Raw genomic sequence first — 13,044 nt, 5'->3', positions numbered from 1 at the left:
ACTAATGTGTTAATAGAATGATCTGAGGTCTTTCTCCAAGGTCAGGAAAGAAGGATATAAAATAGACTAGTTTCTCTTTCCAAGTGAAAAGCTGTGGTGACAGCACGAAGAGGATATTGTTTACTTTCCGAAGATGATCTGTTCACCGTATGAAAAACGCCTTCCTTACTAATCAAGCGAATCTTTCCCGAAGCTACGGATATATTTCAATGGCAGTAGACTGCAGTTTGGTTCTAGTGAAATTCTCTTTAAATCAAATTTTTGTTAGCCTGTAGAATACCTGGTTAGAAGTGGCAGCAATTTACAGGTTAATTTTTTGGCAACATACAAGCTTTTTTCCCTCATGTCACAGTTACTATTCAATAAAGCAAACTTCATCTCTACTCAAAAAAACCTCAATTCATGGCTTCATGACGAATTATCATCTAAGGTCAAGCCAAGGAATGCTCCAACCCATCGAGGGGTCAGGCCCCTGGCATCTACTCATTATCAGACAAAAGTTTCCTTTATAGACTATTTAAATCACGTTGCCAAAGAAATCCTTTATAATGGGGGAGCCCAAATCAACTGCTCAGTGTAAAACCCTAAGACCACTGGCAAGAAAACCTTCAAAAGATAACTTTTTAAAATATAAAATATACAGTATATCACAAATGGAACTCATATTTTAAAAGCACTATCTTTCTTTTAGAGTAAACAAAAAATAAGATTTCAGGCAAGGCATTACAGTAACTTTTTCTAACTGCTTTCCATATTGTACAGATACAAATAAAGATAGTAAAATTGGGTAATGATTAAGTTTGGTTCTGTTGTTTTAAAGGGAAAATAAAATGATAAAGAAACGTGGAAATTTAAATTGAGATGTAGGATTAAATTTTGTTTTCATTTAATAAGAGAAAACTTATTTTATTGAAAAAATAAAATAATCCTATTAGGTCTACAAAATAACTCTTAACTGTCTTTAGTAGTGTTGTTTAAAGTAAGTTGGTCAAGTTAAGTAGATTGTGATACATCTTTACAGAGGAATACTATTTAGTGATCCAGAAATCTGAGTCTTTAGGTTCTGATCTGAAACAGTCTCTGAGATACATGGTTAAGTGAGAAAGTAAATGCAGAACTATGTATACACTATGATAAAAAGAGAAGAAGACACTCGTACAGGCTTTCACATACACAGAGTAAGTGCAAGGATGCATGTGAAACTAGTAAGAGACAGTTTTAACTGTATATTTTTCACCGAGTGCTATCGTTATCTATTTAAGAGAATTAGAATTTAAAACAATTAAAAAATAATAAATAATAATAAAATAATAAAGTTTTCTGTGAAGATTTAAGAACACAAGTATAAAATCAAAAGTGACGACGGAAGCAAATAGCATCTTTATGATTTTCAAAATAATGATGTTTTCAGAGGAAATCTTGATAAACATTTAAAAAAATTAAAAACCAACAACTATAACTATAAATCCCAGTAAAGAAGTTGGTATAACTAGAGCAATGCCAGGCGGTGGATTGTTGTCTTCTGGTTGTACCATATATTTAAAAAATTATTCTTAGAGGAAGGAAACCAACATTTACAAAGAACCCATCACATATGAAGAATTTTCCATATTTCATCGAATTCTCATAATTTAAAAGTTTGAAATCATTACCCCTGAGGATTGGGCAAAGTAAACCATTTTCCCAAAGAAAACTTTGGTATGTAGAAACAGGCTGTGAGCCAGGACAGTCTGGCTCCAAAGCCTGTGTTGTTTCCATTATACCATGCTGGCTTTGTTTTATAAAGTGAAGTAGAACTGCAGCAGGGAAAGAAAGAGGCTAAGTTTTAGAATATTGGGTCCTTATTAATTAGGAAATATGCTTCTTATGATAAGTGGCTTAGAAATGGCTGTCTCCTAAAGGCCATTTATTCTCAGGTTACTCATTGTCAGTGATGCCACGTTTTGTCATGTCTCAGGAACCTTGGAATGATCTGATTCGTTCCGTCTTGTTATCTTTATATCCAAACTGTCACGAAATTGTTGTTTTCTCCTTCTGAAATGTGTCTCGGATTTGTCCTTCCTATTCATTTTTACTGGTAATGCTATGAGTCTACTAGCCTCACTGACCAGTTTTTTCACCTCCAAAGCATCCTAACTAGATTAAATTTCCTAAAATGCTGCTTTCATCACATCAACTTTCTATATAAGACCCTACGATGGATCTCTCTGCCTCTCTCAGCAAGTACAAATTCCTGTTAATAAGCTTCTTCATAAACTGGTCCTGTTTACCAATTCAATGTTATCTCCTATTCTCTTTCACACCCACTCTCAACGGGTCAAACTATTTATTATTTCCTGCATACTTCTGCAGCTTTGCTTTTGCTGTTATCCCTGACTGAAATCCTCCTCCGGATTCTATTCATTCCTTATGGTCCATCACCTTCTCTAAGAAACTGTCCCCAATAACCTCCAATCGTATTACAGTCAGTATCACAATTTTGACTTGATTAAATATTTTCTAGAAACACTGCCTAAATGTTTCTTGTGCTTTAGTTTTGTCTCTTCAACTAAACTGTAAATTCCTTGAGGCCAGGGTCTGATTATGTCACTTTTCTTCTAAAATTCTCTGGCAGTTCCCATTATTTTAAGATGAAAGCCCAACCTCCTGTCAAGGCCATAACCTGGCCCCAGTGTGTCTTTCTGGCTCGTCTAAGACAACTTCTCATCTCGTACTCTGCACCAGTTACACTGAATTATTCTGCTTCCTTCATTTTACTTATTTATTTACATCCCCATGCCTGCATTCTCTCTGCCAAGAATTCCCCCCGCCCTTTTCTCTGATTGGTGCATTCCTCCTACTTATTTATTTGTCCAGACCCAAGTCTAATGTCATCTTCTCTAAAAGGCTCTAAGAAGTTTCATCCTTAGAGAGAACAGTTGTTCTTCTTTTGTATTTCCATGTCTCTTTGGAAATACCTCTAAAATAGCACTTATGCATGGTATTATAATTCCTGGTTTAAATTTCTTTCTCTCTGACTATAGTGTAAGCTCTTTGAGAGAAAGGATGGTATCTTATTCATCTTTGTATCTCTAGACCCTCACGTGTATGTACATATAGCAGGCATTCACATGTTTGGAATGAAAAGCAGATGTTCAATAGTAAAAATACTTATATAATGCATTTTAATATAATTATATCCTTTAAAATCTTCCTAATAACCCTGTGAAATAAATATCATTATATCTACTTTACAAATGAGGAACTGGCTTAGAGATTAAGCCAACAGCTCCAGGTCACAAAGCCAGTAAGTGGTAAACCAAACGCTAAAATCCAGATCTTCCAATTTTAGTCTAGTGTTCTTTCTAGTAGACTAGGCGGCCCTCCTAAATACTCAGTTAACTACCTGGACCCTTTGGAATTGCACATTATTTTTCTCCTGTGGCTCTTATCATGTAGCTATCTTAAAAAACATAAATTTGTGTCCTTGTCTCAACTCCTTGGTAGACTGTAAGTTCCATGTTGGTGAAGAAGGATTACTTGCCTTTGTATCTCTTGCTCTGCCTGGCACAGTGCCTTACACATAGTAGGTGCTCATCAAATGGGACTAAACAGATACCTGGAGAGCACTAGAATGGTCATTTTGGCAGGCCAGTTCTTGCTCAACCTCCGAAACCTCCAGCAGATTCCGCTCACTGACTAGCCGAGACAGCTCCCCAACCACGGTCACATGCTTCGACACAGTCCCAGACATCTTCTTGAACTGTGGGTAATTCTCGACAAAGGCCTACCATGGGAAAAACATCAATTGGGGTTCTGTTATTTCTTGACCAAGGATAGGCACATATGAAGAAGGAAAAAAAAAAAGAAGGATTATTCTTCTGCCCAGACTAAGGCATCTACGGGTTTTGATTACTGGCATTCTGTCATGCCTAAAAAGAGAAGAACCGGTGTATGTCAGCAGACTGGGTTTTTAAATAGTCCAAATATGACTGAAGAATGGAAAGAAGTATATGGCTTATTACGAAGTTTTCGCGATATTATTTCCTAAAGAGAACTATTATAGAAAATAACTTCGAACCAAGCAAAATGAATCAAGGTAGAAATCAGACCCAGAATATGCCAGAAATGCTGCTTACATGAATAGGTCCAAAGTCTTGTATGTTAGTCATCCATGCACATGTTCAATTTACCTTCATGTCTGCTATTGATTCTAGTTTTTGCTGTTCTTTTGGTTTCTTCTTCTGAAAGTCTTCCATGAGATTCTTTATATTGCTACCAATCTCGGCAAAGTTCAGGTACATATTCTGTGAAAAAGGAAGTCGGAAACACAGTTCTATCAACTAGTCTGACTTTCAGACAATTTAAAAGAAGTGAAAACGACTCCTGAAAGCAGTTAGAATTGAAAGGCAAGAAAATTCCATCATAATGACCATATCTGGACATCGGCCAGGGCACCGGTGATGAACACCACCATTACTGTTCTCCCAAAGGGCTACGGAAGGGGCGGAAGTCAATAAATCGGGTTCTAATTTTAAAAGTATAAAATCATCCCTTGAGATGCAGTTTATCTACACGATGCCTCTATCATCCTTCCACATGAAATCCCATACCTGCTCTCATTTTAACAAGTTAATATTAACGTAAAAATCAATTAAAAAATTTTAAAATCACCTACGTTAGCATAGAATTCATCATTTTCAGCAGATAGGACCACTTCTCTTAAGTCTTTACTGATGCCCGGCACTCTGGACAGGTCAATCCGATTGTTGTTTATGCCCAGTAGTTCATGGACCATGGCCTGATATGTCCACTAAATGAAGAATCATGACAAAAAAAAAAAAAATTGGTAACTGACAAAACATGGAAAAAGTAAATGTTCAGGAAAACCAATAAAAACTGATAACATTCTTAGTAATTAGTTTACATGGAGATTCTCTACTTAGTTCAAATTTTATTGACATTTTGTGCTATACTAAGCATTAAGATTGTCATTTTAATTGATTAAACATCCAAAAGTCAAAATACGTTTAGATTTCACACTTTTGGAAGAAAGGCAGCAAGATTAATATTCCCGATAAAAAGAAAACAAATTAGATCTATCATTAGCTCCAATTTTTGCCTGTGAATTAAGAGTATATTTTTGGCTTCACAGATAGGGCTATATTGGTACTGCAGCTACGAGCTGTACCATTTCCTGTGCGCTTCTGTGGTTTTCTGCAGCACGAGAAGTGTGTTCTTGCAGATTTGAGTGCTACTATATTTATCCTGGGAACACTAATATTATCAGAAAAAACCTTGTGAGTTGATGAAAACACACGTATTCAGAAGCTTGCCTCTGAATTCATTTTATTTTATATTTTTACTTAATATGACTTGTGAAGAAGGACTGGTTTCCAGTCTTACATATGTGAACTTATTTGGTAAAATGGGAAAGGAAAATCTCCAAATTCTGCCTTTTCCCCATTTATGGAGAATGGGTTACTTTTAGTCATAGGTCCATTAGACAAAAGTAAGTATTTTCCAGCAAATTACCCTCTAAATCTAGAATCTAAATGCAAGAATTATTTATATGTGTATTATTTCATCTTAAGCAATCTAGATTAAGAAATAACTGAGGTTTTTTTTAATGCTTCCATAGACAGCATCCCGCGCACACCACTGCCATCAGCACCTACTCTATAATTAAATTTTCTGTTTACTTCTCTCTTCATTGGACCATGAGCTCTTTGAGAGCAGAGACGGTATCTTTTAACCTTTTATCTCCAGGACTTAAAACAGTACCTAGCACATAAGAGGTCCTCAGTGAAATCCGTTGAATGAATGGTTACTTTTCTTTGGGAAACAGAATTATAGGCAATCGTTTCTCTTTCTAATTTTTTATATTATATATATATTTTTTAGTGAACATATATTACATTGAATTTTAGGAATACAAGGCTATTCTATCATAGAGAAGTCGCATTCCACGGCCACAGACTTCCCCAGCATTAACATTATTATAAACTGGGAAGCAACTTAAATATAGACTGTGCCTTTCTCTACAAATTCAAAGTCACTGTTAATAAAACATCTACTCTGCAAGGCACTGTGCTTGTACTTGCGGAAGAACAAACACTGGTAAGACGCAGTCTGCCCTGAAAGAATGTATAACCTAGGAGAGTGAAAACAATCGAAGTTGCAACATGGCCGGAGCAGCATGAGACATAAGAGACACAAAGTTCCACAGTAATTCAGGGGAAAAAAGAACATGTCTGACTGAAAGAATAAAGGTTTAAGGAGATGTTTCGAGTGGCTTTCAAGACGACTTTTGATAGGCAAAGTCGGGAAGAGAAGGCATTCCAAGCATTTCGGAGTTTAGACAGAGGTCACGACATGAGTGCACCGATGGCGGAAACGGCGTGGCAAATCCACACAGTGGTGAGCCGTGCGTTTCACAAGGCTGGGCCTGGACTGTGAGGGCTCTTGGATGCCAAGTTCAGGAGTCTGTTTTCAACCCACTGGACAAAGGGGAACCAATGAAGATTTTTAAGCCAGGAATAACAGGATCGGAACTGTGCTTTTGGAAAAGTCATTTAACCTCATTGTGCCTGTGCAATTCATTAGAATGGGAAGAAATGAAAAGTGGGAATTAAGTAGATGACTATTTCCGTATTCCCATAAGAGATTAGGGTCTTCACCAAGGTAATGGAAGAAAGAATGGAAAAGAACAGACGGACACTGGAGAAATAGAATCTACAGAACCTAGAAGTTGCCTTGATTAGGGGTGTGGGTGGTGGCAGAAAGGGACAGGAAGGATGAGGCAGAAGAAAGAATCAAAGATTACTGTGGCTAGAAGAATAGTGATATCAAAACAGCAGGAAATACAAGGCAAAACAAGACCGGCAAATAGGAGGCAAATCCATGCACCATGCTGCTCATTTCCGCATCTGCATGTTGATGAATTCCACTGGAAATCATCCTTCTGTTATGCTAACAAAGGGTTCGCACCTGGTTTAGCAATGGGGTGATGGCATCATCGCAGCGATCTAAAATAAGGAGCAGTGGAGGAACCTCAGTCCGTCGAAATTCGAACAGTTCATATTCTTTAGTTATTACTTGCTGTGGGTGAGAAGGAAAGATGGTTTGGTCAACAAATCAGTTGCAGATAGAGATGATATAAATAGGAGATTAATAAATAACAATCACATTTAACGACAGCTCTTTGCACCTTCGTCGGCCTTCCATAAAAAGATTCAAAAGCTTGGTGAAGTTCAGTAGTGTTCTGTTTAAGAAGTTAGGATTTGAAACTCTATTTTACAAGTAGTTTAATGGATCAAAAGAAGTTAAGTAGCTTGGAAATATTTCTTGGATGAAACCTATGAAGTTTAGCTCTAATTTGTGTCTTTTGGTTTTGAATTACAAAGACCTACTTTGCCATAAACCTAACACATCATTTCTTTGGTTGTAGGTAAAATATTCCTTTAGTTTCTGAAATATAAGGAAATGAATGGCCTCAATGTTTTGGAAATAGGAGCAGAGACTGCCATACCTTAACACATTCCGCAAGTCTCTTTGCTGCTTCTGATGAAAGCTGATAACGAATCATGGGACATTTCTTCAGGGATAAAAGGAGAGCTGTTAGTCCTTGAGTCGTTCTGGACAGTTGGGCTGGATCCCAGTTTCGACCCTTTTTGTTAAAAACATATATTCAGGGAAAATATTTTAATTTTTTCTTACAAATTTGATTACTCCCACCTGATAAATACAATAAAAAAAAAAAAAATCCTTTCCTTCCATACCTGGCAGCAACCCAAAATATTGAGGGAAAACAAATGTGGATTCACAGCAATGTAGTCACCATAAAATTCCTGCAAACAAAGCACCAAGATCATCAGTCATTCCATAAACTCCAGCTATATCATGCAGTAATATTTTCATATATGATATCAAATCTGAGGAAATGCAAATATAAAAGATTTACAAAAATTGATCAATTCTAATTGAGTAACATAGTCAATGTGGGGAAATAAATAAAATAATTATAAAACAGCAGCAATAATAACAAATCTTTAAAAAAACAAAAGTTGCAGAAGCATATTCCTGGAGGTCTCTACGCACACTTATCAATTAGCAAAAATAAAACGCTGCTATAGGATATACAGTGTCATATTCAGATGAAAAAGAACTTTGCCTTCCAGTGCGTTCTCATGAGGGAGACTATGATTTAAAATAGGTCCTTCTTTTTTATTCATTTATCACTTAGCACATACTTCTGAATATCCGAAACTTGTTTATTTGCTGCCCTGAAGAAAATATTTTCACTTAGGTCATAAACATATTCAAATGTTTGTGATAAACGTATTTGAGAACACTAAACTGCTTAAGGCGGAAAGGGTAACAAGGTATGTTCTAATGTGATGTATTATGTAGTATGAAGAATAAATACTTAGAAGTTTCCAAGTTTCAACCTAATAACAAACATCATCTTATTAATCCCAAAGCGAGAAAACTGCAAAGGGAACTTTAACCAGCCTCATCCACACCCTCCACTTCCTGTCCTCTCCCAGTCAGACATCGTCCTGTACATGAACGTTCTTATAATGCGGCCCATCAAACTCACCTAGGACATATCTGACTTTGTCCCCAGCCCTGTGAAACTCTTCCTACCAATCTAGTAGGATCCAGTGCCAGTCCAATCTCCTTATTCCCAGTGACTCCTTCTGTCCCCATCCAATTTGACACTTCTTCCAAACTTTCTAAATATGAGTATGGTCTGGTGTGATGAATATTTATTGTGTCTGATCAACAGCCTCCCTTCTTCTGAGACAGCACCTTCTTTATTTTTAGACTCAAACTTTAAAAAGGGACAATAGAAGAGATGTGTTAGCAGCGGTCCCCCACCTTTTTGGTAGGAGGGACCGGCGCTCCTATGAGAGTCTAATCCCTGATGATCTGGGGTGGAGCCGAGGTGGTGATGCTAGCGCTGGGGAGCGGCTACAGATACAGATGCAGCTTCTCTTGCTCTCCCACTGCTCACCTCCTGCTGTGTGGCCTGGTTCTTAACAGGCCACGGACCGGTACTGGTCCTTGGCCTGGGGCTTGGGGACCCCCGAAACAGACCAATATGTTTACCTGAACCTCAGCCACAACTTCTTGTTCATCAGCTTCAGCTAATGACTTCACATCACTCTTGCTGATCACATTACTGAAATCTGAAACAGACATATAATTGTGGTTGACTCAAAGGAGACCATCTCTGTGCAACAGACATAACTAAGCCTGATAGTTAAAGGGTAATGACGAACTAAAGTTTAGTGTATATTGTGGTGTGTGTCAAAGTCGAGCACCTTCAAATTGTAATGAGTAGTTTAAACATGTTTAAATCCATAAATTCATAATAATACTTTACTAAAAAAAGGATCACTATTGTAGGCATTGAAAGATACTAGGAAACCAAATCTTATGTTGAAAATGGCAAGTAAAGGGAAAGAAGTAAGGCTTTCATCCATTTATTACAAACTATACTGCCAAATAACAAAATAGTGAACGAGGGGAAATTTCTCTTTATAGAAACATCTGGCTAAAAAATAAAGAAGGAATGATAATGATAGAATTAAAACATCATCATTTTTTTCAACCCCTAATGAATCAGTGGCTGGACCTAGGCATTGAGCATCAACCACTGTGACTATCACAGTAAGAGATGATCAGTAGAAGCACATAACACTTCCTATGAAGTATTCCTGTCCCAAAGAAATCAGGTCTGAATCTAAGTAAGCCTCTATACCAAGTACCAATTTACAGAAACTAGAAGATAGAGGAACATTTAAAACTGCAAAGAACATGTTAAACTACCCCACAGGGATATATTCAGCAAGATCTAGGTTGTAGGAAACTTTTAACAGAACAGTGTAGCTTCTTCAATAAATAAATTGCACAGGAGAGAGAACTTATAGAAGAGTAAAGAAACTTAAACAACATCATCAACCAATAGCAATACGTGGACCTTACTATGATCCTGATTCAAACAAACAGTAAAAAAAAAAAAGACATTCGAGAATTTTAAATGTGAATGTTGAGTGAATATTTAAAAATAAGAATAATTTTTCATTATTTGGATGTAATAATAGTATTTTTTTAAATAATACTATTTTAAAAAATGAGTCCTTATCTTTTAGAGAAGCATACAGAAATACTTATGAATAAAATCATATAATGTCTTAGATTTCCTTCAAAATAATATTGGTGGGGGTGCAGGTGGCAGTATAGTCATGGCACAGTAATTGTTGAAATTGGAAGATGGGTGCATTGGAATTTATAATACTATTCTGTCTACTTTTATACATACTTGAAAACTTCCATAATAAAAAATTTTCTCAATAAAGGGAAGAGGCTGTTACACAAGATATTTAGTAAACATAAAAATATACAAAAATAAGATTATTTAAAGAACGAGATGAGCAGGAGGCCAGTTTTGTGTTGAAAGTTTATAATGAATAAAATTACTACATATAAACTCACTTTAATTTATTTCAATCTCAATCTACAATTATTTCAAAATAAAAAGTTTAATTAAAAAAGAAAACCTGAGACTATTAGCCAAAAAACAAAACAAAACAAAACAAAAACTAGGAACACAGAAACTAATAAAACTGCCTATTTTTACCGCTTGGGGTTGTCGTAAGAGCTGAATGAAATAATATATAAGAAAGTTCTTTATAAAGTACAAAGTCTTATCATAAATGTTAATTTGTGTTACTATTATTAAATTATAGTATACGCTGAAGAAAGTACTCATGTCGTAGACTATAGTCTAAACCCTAAAAATCCAAAGCCTTCCACTAAGCTTTAAAACTTCTCAAATGCCCTACCGAGTGCTGTCTTTGGTTTTAGAAATAGAAATCGAGCAAACTATACTAACCTATAAAGATCAATAATGACATCTAGAGGAGAATGGATGTAACTTCCAAAGCAGAATGGAAAATACAACAACAAAAAATCCATATCAATTGTCTAGTAACCACATACTTAGTTTATTTCCAGGTCTCCACTCCCCTCCAAAAAAAAAATTATGCACAAAAGAGATATTTACCTGATGATTTATACTTTCAAGTACTACATAAAGTAGCAACGAAAAGTGAAATGTTTTCATTTAGTATGTAATGTAAATCTCTGCCTTTCCAACAAACTCAAGTATATCCTCCCTCTGAATAAATAAATCAGCTTCCATGGCTCAGTTCATAAAGGTATAAAATAGGAATAAGTATATACTTTTTTTTTTTTTTTGCAAAGATGGGATATGAAATCCGGCTACTTACAACTTTTGACTTACAAAGAATTTTGAAAGGTAGAGTAAAAACAATTTTTTTACATAGGTGATTAATGATTAAAGGAAACCACATATATAGCTTTCTGAAATAGAATGTCAGCTGTAAGATTTTTAAAACTTTGAAATGACACTGAAAAAAACAGACTCTTATAGTAATGGATTCACTTAACTTATTGGTGATATGAAGTGCTCAATAGAACACACTAGCTAAGATATAGTTACATGATTGAATAGGTGAAATAAAATACTTACAAATAAAATATATACTATATTTGGGTCTTCGGAGCTCCTGAATCAGATGATCTACATTCTCCTACAAAAGAAAGAACAAACAAACAAAATATGAGACTTGATTAAGTGAAAAAGTCATAAATATCTTTTGATTTTTTTTAAGTATTTATTGAAAGTACTAGTTGCTAAGGTCTAGATTAAGTGTGTGTATGTTGACAGGGTGAGGTAGGGCTGGGAATAAAAAAGACATACATTAAATATAATGATCAGGAATCATATATAATATTAACTACCTGCATTACCTTGGCCAAATTAAGATTAATAAATATAAGGAATACAGATGTTGAAATACATCATAAAATTGATAATTCTGAAAATTTGCCTCAAAGCTCCTTGTCTATAAATTGTATTCATCTGATTAAAAACCTTCTATAGACTACCAAAATGTGGCTAGTCCTTTAAAAACCAACGTTCAAGAGAAGATAGTTAATTATATTCACTTTGGCTTTTAACTTGTTGGGACCTAAGACTGCACAGGTGTAATGTTTGTGCAATATTTGCAAACAGCAGGCTAAGACCTTTTCTATAATTACATTATTTTAAAATAAAATATGAAATTTAGAAATAAACAACAATTGATTTTTAGGTCAAAACAAGAATTCCAATTGCATGAGAACATAATGCAGGTTTTATCTATTTTTTGATACTGTAATGCATGGTTAAATTTCATTATAAGTTTGGTTCCCAAACTATACATGATATAAAATACCATTTTTGGATGTTAAAAAAATCATAATTTCCTTACAGAATTAAAGGTAAACAATGCGCATTGCTTGTTAAATGGGAAACGTTTTTAAAAATTATCATTTAGATTTAAAAATACATTAAAAATTAACTTTATAATATAATCTTAAGGAAAAACTGTTAAGAACATATTTTGAATTTGAGAGAGCATGTCTGTGAGTTTCCCTAATAAAAAATGTTAGGAAATGATAGACTAGCTGGATCTCTAAGATCCCTCTCAGAATTCCATGACTAAGAGCTACAAATGTGAAACAGTTGGAAATTACTCTAATACAGTATTAATGTATTCATTAATTCAGGAACTATTTATTGATTATCCACTATGTGGCAGGCTTTAGGGGTATAATAGTGTGAAAAACAGATGCCATCTCTGCTCTCACGGAGCTTATTACTGGTAGGTGAGACAGATATTAATTAATCACACAAAACGTATAAAACTTCAATCATGACAAGCAATAGGGAGAGGAAGATGGTGCTGTTAGTGCTTATAAGAGGGGGGTTTGACCTGGTCAGCGAGGCCAGGGAAGATTTGCTTGAAGAAATGAAGAAATTCCATGGAAAGAGAAGAGCTTGTGCAAAGATCCCATGGCATGATGGAACACAATGGAATGAAACATTAGTGTGGCTAAGAGCAAAAGGGAGAATCGTTTGAAATGAGGCTGTAGAAATGATAGGATCTTGTAGGCCACAGTAAAGAGTTTTGTCTTTATCATAAAAGC

General features: G+C 35.3%; 1 protein-coding gene across 4 annotated transcripts in view; it reads right to left on the bottom strand.

Annotated features, from left to right (window-relative positions):
• VPS45 (vacuolar protein sorting 45 homolog) overlaps positions 1-13,044 on the bottom strand; it is a 49,052-nt gene that overhangs the window by 34,213 nt on the left and 1,795 nt on the right. For 3 of the 4 annotated variants that reach the window (XR_005648271.1, XM_039841472.1, XM_039841473.1), the window contains exons 3-10: positions 11,543-11,603; positions 9,094-9,173; positions 7,761-7,829; positions 7,511-7,648; positions 6,970-7,080; positions 4,658-4,792; positions 4,173-4,286; positions 3,599-3,766 (exon numbers count right to left, since the gene is read on the bottom strand). Coding sequence is in view for 3 of the 4 variants with exons in the window: in XM_039841472.1 (XP_039697406.1) it covers positions 3,599-3,766; positions 4,173-4,286; positions 4,658-4,792; positions 6,970-7,080; positions 7,511-7,648; positions 7,761-7,829; positions 9,094-9,173; positions 11,543-11,603 (876 nt within the window). In the remaining variant the exon portion in view is untranslated. The remainder of the gene's footprint in view (positions 1-3,598; positions 3,767-4,172; positions 4,287-4,657; positions 4,793-6,969; positions 7,081-7,510; positions 7,649-7,760; positions 7,830-9,093; positions 9,174-11,542; positions 11,604-13,044) is intronic. The other variant, XM_039841474.1, reaches the window with a different exon arrangement.

This window comes from Pteropus medius, unplaced genomic scaffold (genome assembly GCF_902729225.1).
Source record: "Pteropus medius unplaced genomic scaffold, Ma_sr-lr_union100, whole genome shotgun sequence".
Lineage (NCBI taxonomy): Eukaryota > Metazoa > Chordata > Mammalia > Chiroptera > Pteropodidae > Pteropus > Pteropus medius.
Note: the sequence above shows the minus strand (reverse complement) of the source record. Positions and strands in the feature narration are given on the sequence as shown.